We start from the raw sequence: 25,022 nt of genomic DNA on the forward strand, positions 1-25,022 counted from the left end.
ACTGAAGTCTGTCTTGACCTGCTTGTCATACCCAAGCTCTGTCCTCCCTAGGTTGCCCAGCGTCAGCCTTCTCTTCATGCTCAGTGCTCTCACTCAGGCCTCAACTAGCCTAATAGCTTCCTAACCAACTGGTATCCTGGTCTCCAGTTGCTTTTTCCCCAATCCATTGTATAAATTCTTCATATTAATGTATATATACAAAATCTTGCTTTCTCCACAGTAGTTGGCTCAAGATACAATCACCCCACCCCCACTCTTCCATCAATTCCAAACAACTGGGCATGACACATACAAGAGCTCTTCTCTTGTATGAGTTTCACTCTCCTTACCAAACTCCACTTCCCTGGTTTTATCACTTCTTCCATCCTCCTCCATCCTCTGCCTGGAATTCTCCACCATTCCCCTCTATTTTGAATGTTACACTGTTTTCAACATGAATCCAGGCTCAAGTCCACTTCTACTGGGAAAGATGGGGTGTTTTGCAGCCAAGCCTGTTCATTTTCAGGGTTTCTGCAGTCAGCCCCTCTGCACTGGAGAGCGTGCTGTCCAGCTCGGATGGCAACTTTCTTACTGCACACACATATTGTGCTCTTTTCTTTCAAGGAAACTAAGCTCCATGAGGGTAGAGGCCAGGGGTTGTGTTTCTTATGTCCCCAAGATGTTTTCACAAAGTTGGGGCCACTGGTTTGTAGTCACACGTTCACAGAGTGCATACACAGAGATGCACGTCGCCATGTCAACTGCATCAATGGATGATACAGATCAAAACCGGCTGGGGAATATTTCTGTATGGCACTTCCATATTTACCTCCATATTTTGATATGGACATTCACAATTAAAACTGGAATGCACCTGGGAAGTCCTGATATAAAGGGAACAAGAAAGCCAGACTCAAGATAAAGTCTCCCTCAATGTGAGTTCTATGAAATGGGGTTGTATCCTAGTCGTTGTAATGAAGCAATGTCCCAGGCCTTCCCATCTGAGGATGCTCCCATGCTGGGAATCCTGGGCCTCCTGTTTACATCTTGGTAGCATCCTTTCACTCACTCCCCTTCTGTTCAAGGCAAGTAAAGTAATGGTAGGTGGGGGTGGCTAAATGTCAGTGGTTAATGCTGGTGGTATTTTCAGATCCTGTTTGCATCTCAAAAAACCATTTACTTTAAAGAAATCAAACACACAACTGTGCAGTGACAACATTAACATTTATTTGAAAAGGGCACTGGGAATTCGCAACTAATAGTCCTAAAGAATAATCTTGCTAGGAGTCCTTCTTCCTACATACCGAACACCCCCCACCCCAATCCTCCTTCCCCTTCCTTCAAATTTGATTCAATAAGTTCAAAATACAGAAAACTTCCACAGGCACTAATTCTGCACTCACATATAAATACATCAGCAATTATATACAAACATTGTCAACTATGAACTACATTATACACACATGCACACGCATGGGCACACACACACTCAACCAGGTCATGAAGGTCTTAAGTGGACACAGACATGTTATAATGTAAGAGTAACGCTGCAGCATTTGTGGATTTACAGCTCTGCACTCCATACGCCAGAATCAACAGCCATGGAGGAAGAGCTCAAAAGGGGACGGTGTTGGGCTGGGGCCCCAAGGTCCCCTGAAGGAGAAAAGACTTGGTCAACCTGGTGGTGATAAAAGACAGAATGGAAAATAGACCACAGAGCCCTCTCACAGGCCTGTGTCCCCTTCCCCGCTCCCCCAGCTGGCAGGCCGCACCACCACCGTTCTTCTGCAGACTTCCATCCTAGGCCAGATTTGGGATAAAGGGCATTTTAACTAGAAGATTTCTAGGGTCATGAGATGAAGAAGTAACACGCTGTCCTAAGCCTTCTCCCCAGACATAAGGCAGATACCTTGTTTCACCACAAGCTGTCTTCCAGGGTCTGTGGGTCCAGAGAATTGGATGTGGCCTGCCTTGAGGAGCCTCCCTCCCTCTCTACCATCAAACTTAATATTCAGCCTAACAGCTCAGGTCTAGTCTTTTCCCATAAGCCCCAACTGGCCAGCTGCCACTTCATGGTCATGAAAAGCAACTGGGAGAAATAGCCTCACTTCCCAATGAGACACTTTCTACCCAGGGACAATGGAATAGTATCTGGAAGGTTTCCTGACCCAGGGGCCCCAAGAGAAGCCAAGAGGTCTGGCCTTTTAGGCATCAAAGCAACTGCAAGGCTGTTCTGATCCTTAAGCCAGTTGAAACATACCCTTTGGGACTGAGAACACCAGGGCAAAGGGCAGCGCCTCCATGACTCCTGCACTTCAGGCACTGTAGATGGTCCCAGCCCTGCCTTTTCACTGCTCATTCGTCTATACTGATGCTTGAGGTGGAGGGCTGGACAGAGGAGAATGTCTGAGGACTTTTCTATTTCTTCTTCTGATCCACCCAGGCTCCTCCTCTGGGGAGGTGTTCAGAAGTCAAGAAATCACTTATTTCTACTTTTCAGAAAGAGGAAAATGGGAACAGGCACAGGCCATGGTGGATCCCTTTGCAAGGAAAACCAGAAGGAGCCTCCAGGGTCACACTGGGGCTCTCCTCCCAGCTGCTTCTGACACACTCATGTGACTCAACCAAGTGCAGTGAACTTCCAAATCCCCAGTATATCCGTGCTACTGGGTTCTGTCAGTATTCGAGCCAATGGGCCCTACCCTTGCCCATGAAGATGAGTCTTCAGTGGTTTGGGGGAGCAACTGGTTTGGATGGCTTTGTTAACTCAAAATCGTAACACAGAAGGGTAGCAAAGAGGGCTGGTCACTTGACACAGTGTCACTAGATCCCATAGGGTTTGGAAGGCAGGAAGGCTGAAGGCCTGGCTACCCACCATTCTCCACTTGGCTTCTCTCCCTGGGCTTGGGAGGGCCAGGGGAGGGTGAAGGAGACTGCTTAATTTATCATTGAATTGTTTGAATTAATGTTCATCTTCAATTTTCTGATTCCGAGGCATCTTTGGCCAGAAGCCAGATTCTACAGCACGTCAGCAGGCAAGACAGTATTTCACTGAGTGTGACTTTAAATTGAAACTGAGAAGAGGGCTGCTCAAGATGCAGCCAGGTCTCCAAAAGCAGCACATCTCTGCTAGGCAGCGATGGCATAAAGAGAAAGCTGTTTCAGACAGGAAACAGCAGTGGAGTGTATGAAGACGGACATCCTGCACCTTTTCCTTCACTCTGTTCCCAGGGTGGGGATGAGGGAGAGACAGTAGATGGACCTGGAGGTCTCTGGTTCTGGGGCTGGTACTAGAAGGAGGCTCTAAGAATGACTCCCAAGTCCCAGAGCCAGGACCCCCAGGCGGGGCTCAGAGTACAGACGGCATGGGGTGGACCCCACAGTCAGAGAATCATGAAAGAGAAACAGGGCCTCATGTCAAAGCTGAGCAGGGGAAGAGCTGGTGAAGACATGATTGTGTTTCAAGATTTAGATTTTCTCCAACATGTTTTCCAAAGGTTACTTGTCTTCAAGTTTGTTTCTAGTTATTTTAATCTTGGTTTCTTAATAAAGAGATATTAAAGAGAGATCTCAGTCCATGCTTGTAAAATTGGGTTGAGCATTAGCCAAAAGCCATATCGCAGAGCCAAAGGCCATTGTGGGAGCAGGGGCCAGCCCCCCTTGGCCCCAGAGTCGTGTAGACCCTCTGGAAGTTGCAGGCTTGCAGCACAGAGGCAGCGATCAAGGCAGGAAACTACAGGAATGAGGGTCAGACAGCCCCACTATCCAACAAGTTTACTGCACATGCAGTGAGAAAGTACCTAGGTTCAGAGTCTCCTGGTTTGGGCAAATATACCTCTCTGTTCTGATAACCAGGCTCTCACAGTGCACCTGTGCTGGGCCATGCACAGGGGTGTGATCCGAGGGGGGCTCGAGAAGACTGCCCTCTCCTTAGCAGAAATGGCCTGCTTCTGACCCCACCCCATGCTGTCTAAAGCTGTCAAAAGGGGTTCCTTTGGGTCAAGAAATCTACTCACTCTCCCTCTTTTCAAAAGCAGTTTCTCCAGGGAGGAATCATTTGACCATTCTCCCCTTCCTATGAGTCATATCAGCTCAAAAGTTATAGTAGGGTAGACTGGAAAAGAAGCAAAGTGCTCCCCTGGGCCAGAGGGTGCTTCCCCAGGAAGAGGCCTAGGGGAGGTTCCACCAGAGGTGGCTCACATTGGGATCTTCAGGAAGAAAGGCATCAAAGAGAGAGAATCAACTCGAGAGAACATCCCTCTGAAGGAAGGAGGGGAGACGCTACAGAGGGGGACAGACTTGCCCACTTCTGCCTGCTGCTCCCCTACAGGAGGCCAGCAGTTGGGGAGCAGGAGCCCCCTCTATCAGCGGCTTCATCCTCTGCTGCCCCCCACCCCTGCCACGGGGTGTCTACCCCAGCTCCTGTTATAAGGGCTCAATATTAACCAACATTAGAAAGAACCAAGGAGAGGTGCAGGGTGAGCCAGGGAGTGGAAGAGACATTAAAGATTTGGAGGCCTTTGGTCCCTCAAATGGGGGAGGAGGAGGGGATGCTCTGGAAGAGATCAGTGCCCCGTTTTCCAGCTCCTACACCCCACTGCTTTGCAGGAGGAGCCAGCCTCGCTTCCTCCTTATCACATCTTCAGCTTCCTGTGTCTCCATCTAGTTCCCTCCTGGGGAAATGGGAACTGTGCTGCTCCCTGCCCAGGACCACCCCCTCACCCCCCTCAACCTCCGCGTGAAAGCCATCACTCACTACGTTAAGCACAGCTTCCTAGGACCTCAGCCTCTCTCTGGAGAACCTCCCCTCCACCCCCTCACTTTTGGCCCCAGGCTGACACAGAGGAGACAAAGGGCACAGGTGGTATGATTATTGGCCCCAGAGGGGCAGGTGGCCGGATCTCCCTCAGGGAAGACAAGGAGGAAGCAGGGACGGGAGGGGCGCATAGGAGATGAGGGGGCCCGGGGCTCCACCTTGCTTCACTGGGGAGGTGCTGCTGTCCAAGGTGCTTATTCTCTGAGATCCCAGTTAGGTTTCCATGTCATAGGGATGGGCGTGAAGGCAAGCTCCTCCCTCAGACCCTGCCCCTCGGAGAAGCTGTGTCTTGAATTCAGTATACGCAGAGATCAGGAAACTTCATCTCATAGACGGGGATCGAGTGGTTCTGAGGCTGGCCATAGGCTGCAGTGATGGTTCCTGATGGGCTTGGAGGGGGCCTGGGGCAGAAACACATGGAAGAGAAAGACATGAGGAAGGGGTCCAAGGGTCCCACCTTGTGCCACAGAGCAGCTGATTGATTTCTCTTTGAATAGGGACCAGAGATTTTGTCACTCCGTGGGTTCCAAGGTTTCAAGCTGTTCTAGAATCTTCAGCTTGAAGTCAAGCTTCATTGCTGGTTCTATAGCGACTGTTGCTTTAGAAAGTAAAAGTACTAGCTAGGGACACTAAGACCCCTGGCTCTTTTCCAGGGTTCACTGAGCTGTCTCTTTCTCCCTTCAGTCTCTATTTCCTTACCTGGGGAGAGCTGGTGGCCGAGCCCTGGAGACAGAGGCTGGGGGCAGGGAGGGCTAAAGACAGGTGTGAAAGGAGGACTTGGGGGGAGGGGTACCTACAACTGGGCCACAGAGGTGGGCACCCCCTGCCCAGGGATGCCACTTACCGGATAGTGATTTCAAAGATCTGATTGAGTTTGCTCTGCAGCAGTGATGCCTAGAAACAAACAGAGAAGAAAGTGAACTGGGGGCTCCCCACATCTTGATTCCCAAGCCTACTGGTCCAGCATGCATTGTAGGTACGGGGCAGCTGCAATCTTAGGAAAGAAACTGCTGTGAGCTTGTTTCCAGCGCTTATCAGTGGACCCTAACAGTGAGTTCAGATCAGACAGAGGGGCCCAGCAAAGGCCTGCCGGGGACAGCACAGAGGCCAGGCAACCCCAGAAAGGACTTCAGCAGCAGTTCTGGAAGGGCCCTTAGCTCCTCCAGGTGAGGCAACAGGGCCTGTTGGGCAGAGTCTGGAGGTTCGGAGCTGGTTCCAGCTCTTTCCCTAACTCCCAAGGAGCAGCTGTGCAAAGCTGGTGTGTTAGGGAAGACACTCTCTCTGGTCCCCTCTGGCTCCAACTAAGCCCATAGACACGAAGAGTGAGACTGAACTCAACTCTGAGCTTACAAAATAGGCACCTCTTGAGATAGGACAAGAACTTAGTATAATATAGACCCAGAAAAATCTGTATTATACTTATTTATATTTTTATATACCATAATGCATATTACTATAACTATTAAAACATATGAGAGGTTTGAATATATGGATATATATTAGAAATACATATATTAGAAAGTTACATGTATTTTTATGGGGAGGAAAATGTACAATAAAGTACGTTATCTGTAGACTTCAGATATTTACAGTTATGTTTCATTGTTACTAAGATGGACCCTGGGTCTAACAAATCCTGGTTTATCATTGTCAAGAAATGCTTGCACTCCTCCCTTACCCAGAGACATCAGACTGTCCTTTTACTTGTCTGGTGCCCTCTCATTTAAATTTCTTTTCCACGGCCAGGCTGTTCCATTCTACCCACCAGTGTCCCCCAGTTGGAAGTGGCCCAGTAGCTAATGCTGGCCTTCTTTCCTGTGCCACAGCCCCTCCTGTCATCACTCCATAATGTGACAGTCCTAATGGCAACCTCACAGAGTTATCATGAGAAGGAGATAAGCTGATAAATGGAAGATGCTCTGGTGAAGAGTGAGTGCTATTTATGTGCTTCCTCTGATGATGATGATTATTATAATCTCTTCAGTACAGGAGGCGCTGAGGTCAGGATTTCTCCCTTATATGAAAATTGTGACGTCTGAAGGGGTGTATGACTGATAGGCTTTTGGTTCGTGGGGAATCAATGCAGTGTTGGGCTCTAAACCCTAGTGTCTGGTGACAACGGTACCAAGATCTCCTAGAAACTCAGTCCTGCCCTGGACACACATCCTGTGTGCAGTTGGTCCTGGGATGGGCCCCACTCCACCTCACTTACCCGGGCCCCGCAGTGCGCTGCGATCTCCTCAAAGGGCGCCTTCTGGAACTTCTCCACCACCTGTCGCCGCCGTTCCCGCTCCTGCTCCTCAACGGCCACGCTGTCCACTGTGGCGGAGAGCCGGGTCAGCACGCGGGTCCTGCCCGCTGTTGCGGCCCCAGATGGCCACCAGCTTTCCCCTCTGCTGACGAGGGGCAGGGTGGCACGGAGGGTGCGGTGCCATCACTTGGCCCCAGGAGGGCTGGACCCTTTCCTGATTCTGCCCGAGGGCTCAGCCCCCTTCCCTAAGAGTCTGAGCACTAGTTAGGTAGACCCTTAATTGGGGCTAAAGCTCCATGTAGCTGCACTTGCTAAGGGGACTTTTTCTCTCTCTTTTTTTTTGGTTTGCCCTATTCAGAATTTTATTTTTCAAAATGATGATTCACTTCCCCACTCACATAAATGTATTGTACCTTCCCACTCCTTTGAAGACTTTAAATAAAATGTTTCCATCTTTGTCAAGAGTTAACTGATATCTAACATGGTATAATTTTAAAGCACCAGACGTTATGATTTGATACAGATATGTATTGTGAAATTATTACTACAATAACATTAACTAACGTATCTGCCACTGGGACTCTTAAACTAAGCTTCTGGAGCAGGAAGTATTTTAGGGGTAACATGAAAAGGGACATCAACAATGGAAAAGCCAGTGAAAAACCCCTGTGGCAGAGCAGTCTGAGGCCATTTAGTTTAAGGCTTCTACATATTCCTCGTGGCCTCAAAAATGAAAAAAAAGAGAGAGAGAGAGAGAAAGGTATGAAATATGTTCATCACGCCCAGCTTAAAAAGACAGAGCAGTGAAACATTCAGAAAGAATACCATGAATGATGAGAAAAATAAACATTTGTTATCAGCAGAAAAATTTTCTAATTCAGGATACTTCGCTATCCAATAATTCAGATGAGGTAATAATACTGCATTTTAAAATCCACTGCCATTATTAAATATTAATAGGATTTGGTCTTAATAGCTTTCATTGATCAACTTGCTCTTTTGTATCATACGCCACCAAAAACATTGTCAAAGTATTTATACTTTGACATTAAAATTCCTTTTTCACCTGTCTGACTGGCCATAGCCCTCAACCAGCTACTTTTAATGGCAACCGTCAATAGAAAAAGGGTTCCTGGCATAGGACACTGACCCCTGTTAAAAGACAGGGACTTTTAATTGCAGCTTCGGTAGCTGTGAAGAGTTTAGAGGAAACTGCCAGCCTCTTCCCTGACATCCATGTGAACCATGCTTGGGAGGGCAGCAGACAGGTCCAAGCACACCCACACACACCCCAGAACCCAGCCCCACATGCCTCTCCCTGGGGGCCTCCCACTCACCAATGGCCTTCTTCAGTGTCTCGTAGGTGATCTCCTCGGTAGGCACTCGCTGGGGGAGAAGGGACAGAAGTGCACAGAACGCTCAGGAAGGTGGAGAGGGGGAGGGAGGAGGCAGTGAAGGTAGCCCCTTCACTTCTCAGAAGACTGTCCCAACGGGCAGAAACTCCCTCAGGACACCCGCATTCTTTCCAGGGTCTCTGGAAGCTCTGTGCCTCTGAGCAGGCACAGACCTGCTAACTAAAGGGGAGCAGTGAGCAATGGAGGCTAGTTCCTCAAGAGCCACAAGTCTCACCTGAAAGAACTCACTGTCCCTTCCCTCTCCCCTCCCTCCTCCCAGAGGGTCTGCTTAAGTGCCCTGGGAAGAAAACACTGTAATTCAAACAAGTCTTCAGAAAAACGTCACAGAAAATATTCGATACAAGAGAAGGCGGTTAGCAAATATAATCTCATATGAAAATTTCAAAAACTGACTAACATTTTTGTTCCCTTGTGGCTCAGCTGGTAAAGAATCATCTGCAATGCAGGAGACCTGGGTTCAATTCCTGGATTGGGAAGATGCCCTGGAGTAGGGAAAGGCTACCCACGCCAGTATTCTAGCCTGGAGCATTCCATGGACTGTATAGTCCATGGGGTCGCAAAGTCGGACACGACTGAGTGACTTTCACAATGACATATGCGTAGGATTCTCGGTGAGTCACTCAATTGCAACTGCAAAATATGTTACCATAGAGAGCAATCGTTTTACTTTGAAGACTCATTCACTCTGAAGGTTTATTCTTTGTATGTACATTCATCCATCCATTCACCCATCCATCCACTGTCGGTGCTGACCAACATCAGGTGATGACAGGGAACCATGCAGTAGTGAGAGAGTAAATGAAGACAGATCACAGGGTAAGGGCGGGTAGAGAGAAGCTGATGGAGGAGGTGGACCACAAGCTGGTACTGAAGAAAGGGAGATTCATGACCGTGGAGGTGGAGAGGAAGGGTGATTGCAACATGGGATTCCATACTAGCAAAGACATGGAGATGAATGAGATAGCATGGGGGAGACTGAATATAGACCAGCCAGACGGGAGGGGAGATGAAACGGCCAGGCACTCCTGACTCCAAATGGCTCTGAATGCCAGGCACTGGGTTGGGAATTTGACCAAACCAGCATCTGTTGATCACCTCCTATGAGCCTGGTATTTGAGGGTTACAGAAAGTCACTGAGGGACTCTGGAGGCGTGGGGAAGGGGCATGGTGGGCTGGCTTGTAGACCTGGCTTGTGGCCCACCTCCTCCATCAGCTTCTCTCTACCTGTCCTTACCCAGTGATCTGTCTTCCTTTACTCTCTCACTACTGCATGGTTCCCTATCACCTCACCTGTGAATATCTGATGCTGGTCAGTACTGACAGCGGATGGATGGGTGGATGGATGGGCAAAGAATAAACCTTCATCGTGAATGAGTCTTCAGAGTAAAAATGGAAAAGGAAGTGGAAAAGCATGGCAGAGGGTGGGGGCCCCCACACCCCTGCTCTAGCTACTCAGCCATCCCTGGGCTGAGCTGACTCTCAAAGTGGGGAGGAACCCGTGTCAGTGACAGGGAGGCCAGCAGGGAGCAGGTGGCTGTGTACCCAGGGGAGCATTTCTCTTCCTTCTGCGGATTTACTTTATTTATCCATTTCTAAGGGTCTCTTGACTCTCAGGAAGGAAGAATTATAACTACGGAGGGGACAGCAGCCAACTACACTGTGGTCCTAACATTTGTGAGGCTTCCCGCCCTGCAGAACCGGAAGGGCCTTGGAGGACACCTGGCTCAACCTCGTTCCACTTCTTCAATTAGCCTGAGTCAGAGCTTGCTTCCTTCCAGGGGAAGCTTCCAGACAAGCCTCAAAAAGCCCAGTCCCGGAGGTCTGCCCTGGTAACTGAGGAGTTGAAGGAATGGCTGAGGGCATGGTTGGGGGAGGCTTGATCTTGACCCCATTGATTTATCTTTGCCCCAAGCCCACTGGGGAGAGGCTGGGTGTCCAAGCTGCCCTCCATGGCTATGCCAGGCTGTTCGTGCTGAAGGACCCTGCGCATCTTCTTGTCCCAATTCCACCCAGATGTGTGTCCTCCTCACTTCTTGCTAAGTTCCCTCATCTCTATTAATTCCCTTAATTGGCAGTGAAGTGTGAGAGCCACTCAGTCGTGTCCAACTCTTTGCCACCCCATGATTATACAGTCCATGGAATTCTCCAGGCCAGAATACTGGAGTGGGTAACCCTTCCCTTCTCCAGGAGATCTTCCCAACTCAGGGATCGAACCCAGGTCTCCTGCATTGCAGGTGGATTCTTTACCAGCTGAGCCACAAGGGAGCCCTTAATTGACAGAGTCGCCTTTAAGAGCATCTGTACTGTGGGGAGGGGATAAATTGGGAGATTGGAACTGACATATACACACTACTATATATGAAATAGAAAATAGTATAGCATGGGAACTATACTCAATTCTCTATAAAGGCCTGTATGGGAAAAGAATCTAAAAAAGAGTGGATATATGCATATGTACAACTGATTAACTTTGCTGTACAGCAGAAACAAATACAACATTGTAAATCAACTACACCCCAACAAAAAAAACTGTAAGAAAAACAAGTATACTGTGTCCTGTAGCTTCTGCTCCCTTGAGAGGCCTTTCTCCCTCCTCTCTGCCCCGCCCCCATTTCTTTCTCATTTGAGGGGATAAATTTGGTATTTCCACTATGACTCCTTATTCTTTCTTACTTGTGGGTACATCTGCTTTATTTTATGAGGCAGAAGTAATAATGGCAGAAGAGATACATGTTAATTTAAACAGAAATTAGATATTCACAGCCCTTAAGAGATGATTGAAGAAAGAGCGATCTTTAAGCGACATCTTTCTCTTCAAAAAGCACTTTTCTTGACATATCTGGAAGAGACATCGTGAAAGCTATTTTTGCCTTCATCCTCTCCGTGAGGCCTTCCAATTTCCAACACAGATCAGGTTCACCTCCATCGTGAATGGGGGATGACAACCAGCAAACCTTTCAAGACTGGTTTTTAGAACGTCCTCATGGGAGTGTATGGAGGTTCAGTTACTTTTTCCAGATGGATGGAAAGTCTAGGACATATATGATGAGAGTCAGAAAGAAAACAGGGCTTACTTGAGAAATTTACCTTCCCTGAAATGCGTAGTGCAGTTAAGGGTGCCTGGATCATGGAGTGTCTGACCACCTGCCAAAGAGGCAGAACCGGTCCCCTCCCCCAGGGATGCTGAGCTTCTCCAGGACAGCAGATCAAGAAGGGGATACTCACCTCCTCCTTCTCTGGGCTGTTCCTCGATTCCACCTCCACCTGCAGGGAAATGGTCTCTCCAATGCTCTTCCTCTTGGATAAGCGATCCTCATCTGGGAAAAGAGAAGCCTGGAAGCTAGAGTCCCCCAGCCCTGGAGAGGGAGCCAGAAGCACGCCTCCAGCACCATCTCCCACCTTCCCGCCCTTGAAGGGCTCAAAGGGATTTATACCCTGGGGGCTACAGCTGGAGTTTATAGAGGGCTGCGAGACTTCTCTGCCCCTCTTAGGCTGGTGAGTTTTGCTCTTTAGGGCTAAGATTTTGCAATCATTGATGAGCACAAAGAAGCTGCTTATGACCATAAAGCATGGGCATCGCCTGCTAACAGCTCCAGCAACTGTCATTTGCATAGCATTTGCTCCTATGGACATTTGCCTCTTCCCTCTAAGGCAGGTATTGTTAACATTCCTATTTTACAGCCAAGGCAACTGAGACTCAGAGATGCCAAGGGACTCAGTTAAGAATTTTCAGGAGGGAAGTTGCAGAGAACTGGGTCTCTGACTCCGTAGTCCATGGGCGCTCTTTACAGCACAGTGGGGGCGTCTCCCATGCACAAGCCAGGCTATCTCGTGGGCCAGTTATTCCCAAGGACCCTGCACTGAGGGGCACAGGTGGGGATGATGAGGATCTCACCATGGAATCCCAGTGTGACATCCAAGTCGCCATGGAAGGTGACAGAAAGGCTCACAGGCCCCTTTCATTCCGGCCCTTACCTGGCCAAGAAAAGCCAGAGGCAGGCTTGGAAGCGCTCGAGCAGAGCTCCTACCTGTCAGCTGAGGGATGTAGGGCACGCAGAGCCTGTCGGCATTGTAACCGCTGCCGCCCAGGACTTCGCTGATCTTGCTCTGGCGGAAGAGCAGCTCAATCACCACTCCGTCAAGGTTGTGAGTCAGCCTGGGAGACAGAGAGCAGGGAGAGGCACCTGAGAGCCCTGGGCGACCAGGCCGACTTCCGGGGCCCTTCCTTATTATAAATGTAATGCTCAAGGGAGTGCCCTGGGGGCCCAGTGGCTGGGATTCCAGGCTTTCACTGCTGTGGCCTGGGTTCAATCCCTGGTCAGGGAACTGAGATCCTGCAAGCTGTAGCAAGGTAACACTTATTATACAAAATGACAGAGGAGAGAAAGGAAAAAAAAAAAACCACCTGCAGTCCCACTTCCCAGAGAGAACCATATCCACATTTTGTGTAGGTTCCCTCAGTCATACACATTTATGCACACATGCAAACATTCCCCTACCCTCCACAGTCCTGTTTCAGGACTTATTTTATTCACCTATTATGCAGTGACTATTTCACATGAACTACTCTTCCAAAACATTGTGGGTGGGCTACCAGTTGTCTAATGGTATGGACAGGCCATAATTTATAAAGCCATCCTCTATTGTGGGATATTTTGCTTTTTCAGAATATCTTTTCCTTGAGTTCCCCTGATATTGAAGTGACACTGGCCCACAGACTACAGTCTGAGAAGGCCGCTTGGATTGGTGGAGCGGCTTCTCCAGGATGTGTTCCCCTGGGCTTGGCCAAAGTACCCAGAGGCTCTATCCCACACTCGATCGTACAGCACGCTGAGATAGCGCAAGGCGGGGGTCACGGTCACGTGAGGGGGATTAAATTTGACCCAGGACTTCTGCATCACAGGCAGGGTCCATTTTCTGCCTGTGAGCCCACAGAAGCCTGAGTCCCTGGCCTCAGATCACCCACTTTCTTGCTCAGATGCCCTGGGTGTTTCCTTGACCATGTCCCCGCTGTGATCCTTACCTGGGCCTCTCCACAAACACGTCCTCCGGAAGCATGTATGCCCGCTGTGATCCTTACCTGGGCCTCTCCACAAACACGTCCTCCGGAAGCATGTATGGGGCCTCTTTCTTCCTGGTCTCTATCACCTGAGGTTTGGGAGGAATGGAGAAAAGAGCTGAGTTCAGTGGGGAGAGGGAGATGCAAATGGGCCAAGGAAAGAGCTCCCGCCCCAACAGAGCACTTCCTTCCTCCCATGCAGTCCCTGGCACAGCACCCAGAGCTGAGGGAGAAACTCAGACCAACCAGGACCTCGGGGCAGCTCAGGAAGCCCAGGAGGACTGCTCAAGCTGTCTCCAGTGACACACACGCACTAAATGTCTGCCAAAGGCAGGGGACTTTGCTCCCAGGAGAGTCCAGTGTCTTGCTCCCATGACCTATTCCTGTTTTCTATTTATACACGAGAGAGGAAGCACAGATCGCACTGTTCCCCAAACCCAGAGGCACCACAAAGCATCCTGATGGAAAGTGACAGTGAGTTTCCCTCATCATCCTTTGCAAATTTTTGACAAGAAAAGTGACAGCTATTAAGATGGTGAGAAGTGGGAGGACAGTTGGCATCAAAGTACGTGCAGGAGGTGAGGAAGCCATGAGGCGACTGTTTGTACTGAAGAGGACGTCAGCATTGCTCTTCCAGTCCTCCTGGATCAGCCCACGGCTGGCAAGGTCCTGCCTCGTTCAGGCTGGTCTTTGGCTCAGCAAAGCTGCTGTAGCACCTTCCTCCATGCCCCCCAGCCGGTCAGCTTAGCCGAGACCTAGGCTTTCTTGTTTACTTTTGTTCTGCTGGTGCATTTTAAAGTTAATCCTACATATGATATCATTCTACCTATACACAGTTCAGTATGTTTTTAAATGTCTTTTTGCAGTAACTGAGAACATTGGATTGTAAACTGGCTATAAGATAATACCAAGGCATAATCAGTCATTTAATTAATACTTTCACTGTGTAAATAGCATAGCAATTGAGCAAGAAGGCGTCCATATTTTTTAGATATGAATACTGATATATTTAGAGGTGAAATGACGTGATAACCAAGGTTTGTTTAAGCATATTTCAGCAAAGGAAAAGAAAAAGAGACAGATGAAGCAAATGTGGAAAAACCTTCATAAGTGTTTAATCTGTGTGATAGCTGTGTGGATGTACACTGGCTACTCACACTGCTTTTTTGATATTTGAAAACTTACACAACAAAAACGTTTCTTTAAAAGTAGTTTCAGTCCCAGATGACCCGAGAGGTGTGTACATGTGTGCTTCTGGGAGTGAGGGGGGCATAGAGGGGCAGGAAGTACAGGGGGCGCAGGCAGCAGGCTGGGAAGAGGTACAGGACACTGACTATGTCTGATCCCACCCTGCTATGTCATGTCCTGCAGCAGGAGATGCTCTGCTGGGAATTTCTCATCATTAGTTCTCATGCCTGGACTAAGCACAGAGCTCATACAATTCAGTAAAAGGTTTTCTGGGGAAATCCCAAGTCAAGGGCCTCCTGAGCTCTTGGGGTCATAAGGACACCAACCTCATGGATGTGCTGGCAGAAGGCAGGCACTGTTGTGAGTTGGCTGATAAGGTTCAGGTAGGCGGCACCCAGTGCGTAGAGGGCACAGCGGTTGTAAACAGGCAGGTTCTCTTCATTGACCTGGGCCACATCCTGGGACAAGACAGAGGGAACAACCCATATGGGTGCCCACTCTCCACCAACCTCTCCCAACCTCCCTTAGAGATGACCCACCACTCTAGATGAAGTCTCTCCCTGCATTTGTCCCATAACCTTCTGGGGGACAGAAGTCACTGAAGCAAACAGTCCCTAGAACAATCCATGAGTTGGATGCCCATAAATACTCGAGTGGAGAGGCGATAACCTCAATGACCGACTTTGCAGTTCCAGCTGTAGCAATCTTGACTGTCCAAACCCTCATGAATCTCCACTTCAAGGATGCTGTTTCCTTCACTACAGACCTCGGATAATTCTTGGAGGACTGGATTGGTTTGCTATGCTGGATTCACATGTTAAATTGACAAAGCTACGAGAATTACTAGGGGCTGGGACACAGAGGAATCTCACATTCTAGAATGAAGACTATCATAGCATCTGGTTTGGTCTTGCAGGATTTAGCACATCAAGCAGGTAGCTAAGGAGTCTCCCTGAAAGAATTCCTAGGTTCACCACCATTCAGAATATGATGCCCACTGAGCTCAGGACCCTGCAGACCCTGGCCTTTGAGGTCTTAAGAATCTGCTCCAGTTCTTAGCATCCTTGGGAGTGTACTTTCACCTGGGCAGACCTTGGAAGTCTAAACCCTATCTGGTGCCACATTGGCTGCCTGAGAGTCATGACAGGGGCTTGTTGAATCTCTAGGTCCCCGAGCTTGGGTACAGTACGGGGATTATATATTTTTAATAAGTGTTTAAGGCAATTCTGAAAGCACGGCCAGTTTTGGGAACCAGGTGACATTTAGACAAACAAGTTTGTTTGGGGATCACTGCTTCCCTGGTAGCTCAGCTGGTAAAGAATCTACCAGCAATGCAGGAGACCCCAGTTCAATTCCTGGGTTGGGAAGATCCCCTGGAAAAGGGATAGGCTACCCACTCCAGTATTCTTGGGCTTCCCTGGTGACTAAGATGGTAAAGAATCTGCCTACAATGAGGGAGACCTGGGTTTGATCCCTGGGTTGGGAAGATCGCCTGGAGGAGAGCATGGCAAGCCACTCCAGTATTCTTGCCTAGAGAATCTCCATGGACAGAGGAGTCTGGCAGGCTACAGTCCATAGGGTCACAAGAGTGGGACTGAGAGTTGGACTGAGCGACTAAGCGCAGCACCAGGCTCTCTTGGTAATCCATGAAGTCTCATTCAGACCTTGCAAGAGACCTGAAATACTAGGGGTGAGTGATGTTTTTGAAAGATCCTGTTCCCTGGGTCTCCTTTAGTCTGAGGATGGGTCAAAGCCATGAATTCAGCTTTCTTTGGTGGTTACCCCGGCAGGACCAGGAATGGCTGACTATGGGCGCAACATACCTGGGCTCCAAAACACAGTAGTTAAAACAGCGGCCACTCGGCACTCTCATTAGTGCTTGGCCCAAACAGGTCCCCTCCCCTGACCCTAACCTCTGTGCCCTGCCCACACCAGGCCCCACCTGGACGGCCAGCACCAGGCGGATGAGGTCCACCACCACCTCCTCGTTGGCCAGCTCGATGCTGATGAGTGCCAGCAGGCCGTAGAGCGCCTCGTAGTGCTTACGTATGTTCGTTTCCTCCTTACAGCTCAGGTAGATGTGTCTGTAGAGCTGCTGGGAGTGCTGGAGAAGTGGGTGAGGGTGGGAGCAAGGCCACAGTGGATGGGGACAGGAAGGGCCAGGGACATGGAAGAGCAGTCTGAAGCGGGTGACGTAGCTCCACCTCCTTCCTCCTGTACCCCCCCTCTCTGCCCTCAGGGACAGGATACCTTTAAAGCAGACCCCAGTGGAATGGAGCACAGGCAGGAATATGTGCTTAGGGAAGGTGGGGCCAGTGAAACGAACAACAAAAGCTGCTGCCCAAACACAGGGGAAGATGGTCAAGCGATGGTCCTCCTCTGGCTTGGGATCAGTATGACCTTGGGGCTTAATTCCCTAGAAGGGTCGGCTGGTCATCCTGACTAATCATAGTCAGAGAGGAGGAAGCAGGCTCTATAGGCATGGCCAGTGGTGACTTGGGGGCTGAAAGGCTGGGGTCCACAGGGCCTGACCCACCCAGGTTTCACTGTGTCTTGAGGTCATGCTTGCTAACCTTCTTCATGAAGATGGTGTCCTGCCGGGAGCACTTGTCCACTTTCAGCTTCAGGACAGAGATGTCACTGAGGGTGCTGCAAGGGGACGTGAGGGGTCACCTGAGCCCTGGTGTGAGGCCAGCAGTGCTCGTGTGGTATCACTGGGCCCTGCCCCAGTCCTTAGTTGTATCAATGTCTCCCTGTGTCCTCCCACCCTGGTTCTTAGCCTGATCGCCACTTTCTCTCAAGTTCTCAAGCTCCTGTCTCATTTTTTCTTAAATACTGATCCAGATTACCTTCTTCCTCACTTTCTTTCCTCCCTTTCAGCCCCCACTCTACTGATAACCCTGCATCCTCTTCTTCCCTTCCTACCAAAGAGCTCCTGTGAATACCTGCTCTTTATCTCCCAAATCTCCACTCCCTCCCTTGCTCCCTTAGACACAAGCCCCCTTTCAGTCTCCTTCCCTTGAAAGAACCCTGGGTCCATGTTCATGGTCAACTCCCTGGTGAGGGGTCCCCATTGAAGATCTGCATTGTCCTCCCACCTGAGGGTGAGACCCTAATGGGAGCCTTCTCCCCCATCACATATCAAATTGCGGGGGTGGGGAGACCCTAAGTTCACCTGATGGTAGAGAACTTGTGACGGTTGCCATGACGATCAATGAAACTGATGAGAATCTCTAGAACGAAGAGACGGATCTCTGCGTCCTCCATGAGGGCGGTAGAGAGAAGGCGGTCAAGGAAGTTGCTGGGCAAAGCTGACATCATGTTGTTGCTCTGGAAGCCAGTGGATACCTGCAAGGGAGCCCGGGATCGCATGCCTAGGAACACCGGTCCTCCTGGCAGCAGTGAGGAGATGGAGAAGCAGCCAGCAGGAGCTGGGTCCCGAGCATCCATCTTCTCTAAACATTTCCCAGTCCAGTTCCCCCTGTCCTTCACCGTAGGCAGCTTTGGGGAACCCTCCAACATCTACTGAGGCGACCTGCTCAGCTCAGTTTAGCTGAGCAGATGGGGACAGTATCCAGGGACATTAAGCTGCTAAAAGCAAGCCAGAGGATGAGCACTGGAGGGGAGCAAGAAGCCAGAGAGTATCTGAACCTAAAGTTCCAACCCATTAAGGCACACATGGTGAATGTTCACCATAAACACACTTCATCAGGAGCACGGACAGCCACAAAGAAAAGGAGAGATAGTGGAAGAACTTACAGCTGGGCTGACGAATTAGAACCCACAGACATAGTCACAGTCAGAGAACACACAGAGTTTGTTTACACCTCTTCTAGCTAGGCCATGATGGTGGTCTTTGGATTAAAGCCTGTTGGCATACTGAGATATCTCATCCCTGATGTTGTCAAAAAGCAGCCAAACAGATTTATTGTTAAGTCCATATTGCAAAACAATGCCTTTGATGATTCAGCAGGACCTTGAGGCTCTGGTAAAGCCTGGTGGCATCAGTGTTCACTGAAGGGGGATGTATTTAAGGTGTGTCCCCAACCATCACCTTGGTAAGATGCTGGGTACAAACTAACGAGGGTAAACTCAGCAAAGAAATGGAAGGAATACATAGACCAAGGAGGTAGCCAGATGTGGGTGTCAGTAGGAAAAGCCTTTATAATAAGGGGTGACATGAAAGGTGTGGGCTGGGAAGGGGGCACGGAAGCGAGGGTATCAGGAGCAAGGGGGCTGTGCCGGCTAGCATGGTTAGCACAGAGACAGGTTGAGGGGTGACATGGAGGTTCTAGGGAGGGAATAGGTATGGAGGGCCTTCCAATTTCAATCTGAGAAGTTTGACAACTGGATGTACATCAATTAGAAACTGAGATAGACTCTTTAACAAGGAGCAATCCATGAGGAACAACATTTCTAGAAAATTCTTCTTGGTTGAATTTAAGATAGGTAAGGAGGGAGGGGGAGAAGGCAATGGCAACCCGCTCCAGTACTCTTGCCTGGCAAATGCCATGGATGGAGGAGCCTGGAAGGCTGCAGTCCATGGGTCACTAGGAGTCGGACACGACTGAGTGACTTCACTTTCATTTTTCACTTTCATGTGGAGAAGGAAATGGCAACCCACTCCAGTGTTCTTGCCCGGAGAATCTCAGGGATGGGGAAGCCTGGTGGGCTGCTGTCTATGGGGTCGCACAGAGTCGGACACGACTGAAGCAACTTAGCAGCAGCAGCAAGGAGGGAGGGAGAAACCAAGAGAGTAATCTAGTTGTGAAATGTCCAGAATTTAGGCCAGGGCTGTTCACAAAAATACCTGAGGCACTTGTTAACAAATACACATTCTAGGACCTCACTCAAACTGCTGGTTCAAAGTCTCTAGGGACTCTATATATTAAACAAGTTGGTCACGGGAATGGCATTTGAGAACAATAAATCTAGGCTCCAGTGATGGTTGCAAAGATGGAAAGAAGACAAATGCAAAAATATTGCTAAGTGGAGGGTGGGGGTGGAGATTCCCTGGCGGTCCAGTGGTTAGTTAGCACTTGGCACTTTCACTTTTGGGTCCCGGGTTCAATCCTTGGTCAGGGAACTAAAATCTTGCAGCCACATTGCATGGCCAAAAAAATTTTTTTTAATAATTTTAAAATTAAATTACCTAAAATAATTATAGTTATTATTTTTTAAAAACTGATAAAGGGAAAGATGGTGACTGGGAGACTGAGGTGGGCATAAATGCCAAGGGAGAAACAGGTGGAGGGGACCTGGTGAGTTACTTGGAAGGAGAAAGGGCAGGGACCAGTAGATTCCATCTCAATACAGAGATAAGGGTTGAGTGACAAGACCATCAGTAGCTGAGAAGGTACCTTTGTGAAAGTTAGAAACAGGTGTCCTGCCTGCTCTGGATAACCCAGTCTTGTGGGTTCCCAGCCTGCCTAGTGAGTGGAACACAGGTTAGATTCAGTCCCCTACTCACCCCTTTGGCTGGGCATGTTTGTGCAGTGTGCAACCTGCACAACAGAAAGTGGTAGCCTTCTCTTGGTCCCTTGGAAGGAGCTGCCTCCTGCAGAGGCAGAGCAGGAACAGGGACAGGAGAGGCTTACCTGAAGGAGGGATTTCAGCAGCATAATCTGGGTCAGTCGGTTCCTGTTCTCCCTATAGATCAGAGATACAGATGATCACCAGGATGGTGGTACAGATACAGAAAACCCCACACTCGTGTGCCCAGTTCTTTCTTGTGATTAGATTCTTCATGAGGCTAAACTTGTTGGGCTACCCAGGACAGTGACTTCCAGAGGAAGGACGCTGACCAGCTAGTGGTAAAGAACCAGCCTGTCAGCGCAGGAGACGTAAAGAGATGCAGGTTCAATCCCTGGGTCGGGAAGATCCCCTGGAGAAGAGCATGGCAACCCACTCCAGTATTCTTGCCTGGAGAATCTCTATGGACAGAGAAGCCTGGTGGGCTACAGTCCATGGGGTCACAAAGAGTAGCACACGACTGAAGCAACTTAGCGCACACACACCCCTCAAGGTGGGCGATTGTTACTGATGGGACAGTCAGTGGAGTTACGCAGGATCCAAAGGCCCACGAAAGGCTATGGAGGGATCTGAGAGCAGAATGAGAGAATATATGTAAGGGCAGAACCAGGAAAGTTGAGGTGGAGAAGGGAGAGAGCCCAGAAACGTGGGAAGGGGAGTCGGTAGAATCCAAGAAGGGAGAAGAAGGCAGGGTAGACTCACCCAGTCCTCCCCGTCTCCATGGGGTGGTGCAGGGAAGGCAGCGGAACCTTGCTCATGATGAAGAGGATCACCTCGGAGCGCTGGTAAGTAGGCAATGTGCTGGCAAAGGAGCCTGCGGGGAAATGACAGAGGAGAGGGTTGGCTCTGGTAAGGCTGGCAGCCGCGGGGGGTCCCTGCTCAGCCGTCCAGCTCAGCCGTTCAGCCGAACAGACAACTGTGAGGAGTGCCAGCTGACTCTTCCAGGCTCCTATCCCTTGACCTGTTATTCCCATGGCTGTGGTGAAGGTGTGGGACCTAGAGGGGACACTCCAGTGGCACTGGAACAGGGAGACTCTGAGCCCTTACAATCATGTGTGGACTTCAGAGTATCCATGTGCATACCCATAGCTTTCTCCCTGTCCTCTTTCCTTCCTTTTGTCTTTCTTTCTCTCACCTCCCCTCCAATACTTTGGCCACCTGATGCGAAGAGCTGACTCATTTGAAAAGACCCTGATGCTGGGGAAGATTGGGGGCAGGAGGAGAAGGGGACAACAGAAGATGAGATGGTTGGATGGTATCACCGACTCAATGGACACGAGTTTGGGTGAACTCCAGGAGTTGGTGATGGACAGCAAGGCCTGGTGTGCTGTGGTTCATGGGGTCACAAAGAGTCGGACACGACTGAGGAACTGAACTGAACTGAACTGAACTGAACCCCTCCAATCGCTCAAACGTGGAAGGATCAGGCAGGCCTAATGGGGACTGGGGTGCAAGAAGAGTTCGCCTCTCTTAGCCTCTGATCTGAACTCCAGGCTGAGAAACCCAGGGACATTGTTCTGTGATCTAACTCAGGCCTGGCCCCAGGGACGCTGTGAGCTGTGTGCACTGTGGGCTAACTCCACTTCTTCCAGTGTCCGCGCATTAACACGAAGTGCGAGCGTGCGTGCTTAGTCGCTCAGCCGTGTCCGACTCTTTTCGACCCGGTGGACGGCAGCCCTCCAGGCTCCTCTGTCCATGGGGATTCTCCAGGGAAGAATACTGGAGTGGGCTGCCATGACCTTCTCCAGGGGATCTTCCCCAACCCAGGGACCGAACCCAGGTCTCCTGCATTGTAGGCGGATTTTTTACCAGCTGAGCTACCAGGGAAGCCCTAACGCGACGGTTGAGTGGATGACAAACCTACAACGCCAGGGACTAACATCCTTGGGGGAATGGGGACCGCCCATCTGCCCCTCCTTCAGCAGGTCTGGCCCGGGCGCTCTCCCGAGCCCCGCCCCTCCCGGGCCCCACCTCTCCCGGGGCCCACCTATGGTCTTGATGACTGCCTCCTGGAACATGCGCTCTTCGTGTTCCTTGATGATCTTGGTGCCGAGGCTGATGGCCCCGTCGTAGCTCCCGGTCAGAACGTAGTCAATACTGAGCCGCAGCTGCCTCAGCAGAGTGTTGAACATCTCCAGCACCGTGGGCCCTGAGCGCAGCAGGTGGGAGACCTGACATCTGGGGCTGGCACTCCTGGCTCATTGTCCCCTGCCCAGGCTTACCCGGCAAGCCCAAGCCCACTTCCAGCCAGGGGCATCCTCTGCCCCCCCACCCTCCCCGGCTGATTTCTCCTCCTGAGGATAACCGCTCTGACACCTCTCTACCCTTGCCCTTTTCTGGAAGGAGGGGCAGCTCACCGCTAAGGGCAGTTCTTCGTCCTTGAGGGGGTTTCCAGCCCCCATTCCGCTCAAGATCCCCCCTTACCCACAGAGCCGGTGGCGGCGATGACGGCAGCTTCTGACAGGACCTCCACGATGCCCGCCCGCACCGTGGCCGCGCTGCGGCTGTTGGCATCCAGGTGGCTCAGGAGCTGCTGGATAACCAGGTGGGAGTGCTGCGGCTGGGGGGGAGGAAGACGTGCTGGTCCCCAAACAGCAACCCCCCACGTGGCCTCTGAGCCCTCCAGGAGGACCCAAAGTTGGGTGGACAAAAAGTGAGGTCCCAAAGCTAGCGGGCACTAGAGGTGGCACCCAGATACCCTGGCTCCTCTTCCTGAATCTCTCCCCACTTCTTGGTCCAAGAAGGAGCTGAGTCAAATCCCAATGAAGACTTGGATTTCCACGTATTTCCTGGGCCCTTGCACTTCAAGTGGGTCAAAAGTCAGTTTAAAAATACTGTCTTCCTTTTCATTTCCCCCAGGTGCCAGACCTTAAAGTAAGTGCCACAAGCAGTCACATGCTTTAGTCCAGTGCTGCTCAAAGTGTGGCCCATGGTCTGGTGCCAATTCAAGATCTGTCTGATGCCCATTTACATTGAGCTAAGGACAGACATTGAGAGTAAGTGTTGAGTAGTAATCTGACAAAGCCATGGCAGCCAGTTACGGTCTGTGGGCTTGTATTTAGCATGAGGTTTTCACTTACTTGTTCTAGGAATTCTTTTTGTGTTTTATAAAGTATAAGTCTGTGACATATTAGAAATAAAATGTTTTAAACCAGTCCTTCTCCACGACTAGGTCAAGCAGCACCAGTTCAGACAACTAGGGGCTGGATTTCTCCAGGTGTGCACCATCCTGCTCCCAGGGATACCCTTGGCCAAGGGGACAAGATGAACCTGGAGAACCATCATACCTGAATTGAGTACATGATGATTTTAAAGCAACGGATGGCGAACACCTTGGGTTCCCAAAGAGAATGGTTATCCAGATGGCTGTGAGGGAAAAAACGCGGAAAGTAACTGTGAAATGCAGGTGATGTGAAGGAGGAGGAGAAGCTTGGTGGGAACATAACCCGTCCTGAGAGACCCAGTCCCTCTCGAAGCTTCCAGGTAAGTAGCAAGGGCTTTCAGGTGCCCGTGAGAGAAGCACGAGAAGCTGAGAACAGGGGCTGTGGCTGTGGACTCAGGAATGAAGCCGAGCGCCTTCCTTTAGCCTTGGGACTCCTCCTGCCAACTCGTCTCCCCAAAACTGTGCTTGGCCACTACGTGGTAGCTTTTGATGCCACAGTGCAGAAGAATGTGGGCACAGAGAAGGGACCAACTTGGCCGCAGCCCCTCAACTGTGACAGGCCCCTCCTCCCGAGTTAGCAAGGAGGTGCCGGACCTGAAACGGTTCAAAGCTGGAGGCCGGGGGGCGAGGAAGGGGAGCACTCACATGAGAACAGGCTTGATGGCGTTTTTGATGTTGCCAAAGGCAGCCCGGCCCAGCAGTTCCCGGAGGCACCTCTCGGCTAGCTCTGCCGGGTTCTCTTTCTCCTTCTCTGGTGCTTGGAGAGGGGAGGGGGACCGGCTGTGGAAACACACAGCCCGTGGGTGAAGAAGGATGGAATGCACAGTCTGAGAGTCAGCTTTGTGCAGGCTTTCTGTGCTTCTCTCATGCAAACAGACCCAGGAGGACAAGTAGGAACTTGATGTAGGCTGTGCGAGGTCACAGGGAGATGGCTAGGCTCTCAGAAGTTAAATGGGGTAAGGAAGCCCAGAGTGGAGGAAGATGGTGGGAAGAGGGATAAAGTTCTTTTTCTGGACACCCTAGGGACAGGCCTGATGGGTCTCTGTGGGAAGGAAGGTGCTTTGAGCACCATGGACCTGGGGAGGTGCAGACCACACATATCTCCATGCCCCCAAGGCTTTGGAAGGGACAAGAGATGAGATAAGAAGAGAGGGATGCAAGCAGAGTTGGAGAAAGCAAAAGCAAAGGGGAGAGAGGAGCAAGGGCAAAAAGCAGGAGGGAAAAAAAGAAAGGCTCAGGAGGGAAAAACGGGTGCTGGCTTGGGTGTGACTCAGTGGTACCCGAGTCACAGGGAGTGGGCTCAGATCTGGACAAGAGTCCCAGGATTCCTCATCCTGAGACCACCAAGGAGCTTGTCAGAAATAATGCTATTCCAGGAACCACCACCAGAGGGCATACTAAATTTCCCAACCAGCTCTACGCAGTATCAATGGAAAGAAAGTGGGGAACTCAGATCATCTTCACTTGGTGTCATGCACAGCAGAGGTGGACAGCACCAGGAACCTTTCTCTCTATCCCATTTCACAGAGGGGAAGAGCAAGTGGCATGAGCAGGATGAATTCATGTCTGGGGGTTCCCAGATTAAAATCTAATATCTGGAGTTCATGTCAAGTGGCTGC

General features: G+C 50.3%; 1 protein-coding gene across 7 annotated transcripts in view; it reads right to left on the bottom strand.

Annotated features, from left to right (window-relative positions):
* Positions 1–1,184: 1,184 nt before the first annotated feature.
* Positions 1,185–25,022, bottom strand: part of EFR3B (EFR3 homolog B) — a 98,214-nt gene continuing 74,376 nt past the window's right edge. For 2 of the 7 annotated variants that reach the window (XM_025261440.3, XM_006055067.4), the window contains 17 exons: positions 24,049–24,183; positions 23,528–23,606; positions 22,665–22,800; positions 22,228–22,389; positions 20,943–21,054; positions 20,306–20,357; positions 17,884–18,056; positions 17,282–17,357; positions 16,651–16,812; positions 15,035–15,166; positions 13,542–13,609; positions 12,490–12,617; positions 11,687–11,778; positions 8,384–8,432; positions 7,008–7,114; positions 5,640–5,689; positions 1,185–5,196 (listed from right to left, as the gene is read on the bottom strand). In XM_025261440.3, coding sequence (XP_025117225.2) covers positions 5,091–5,196; positions 5,640–5,689; positions 7,008–7,114; positions 8,384–8,432; positions 11,687–11,778; positions 12,490–12,617; positions 13,542–13,609; positions 15,035–15,166; positions 16,651–16,812; positions 17,282–17,357; positions 17,884–18,056; positions 20,306–20,357; positions 20,943–21,054; positions 22,228–22,389; positions 22,665–22,800; positions 23,528–23,606; positions 24,049–24,183 — 1,819 coding nt within the window. In that variant the 3' untranslated portion in view covers positions 1,185–5,090. The remainder of the gene's footprint in view (positions 5,197–5,639; positions 5,690–7,007; positions 7,115–8,383; positions 8,433–11,686; positions 11,779–12,489; positions 12,618–13,541; positions 13,610–15,034; positions 15,167–16,650; positions 16,813–17,281; positions 17,358–17,883; positions 18,057–20,305; positions 20,358–20,942; positions 21,055–22,227; positions 22,390–22,664; positions 22,801–23,527; positions 23,607–24,048; positions 24,184–25,022) is intronic. The other 5 variants (XM_025261442.3, XM_025261441.3, XM_025261445.3 and 2 more) reach the window with 5 other exon arrangements.

The sequence above is a fragment of the Bubalus bubalis genome, chromosome 12, assembly GCF_019923935.1.
Source record: "Bubalus bubalis isolate 160015118507 breed Murrah chromosome 12, NDDB_SH_1, whole genome shotgun sequence".
Taxonomy (NCBI): domain Eukaryota; kingdom Metazoa; phylum Chordata; class Mammalia; order Artiodactyla; family Bovidae; genus Bubalus; species Bubalus bubalis.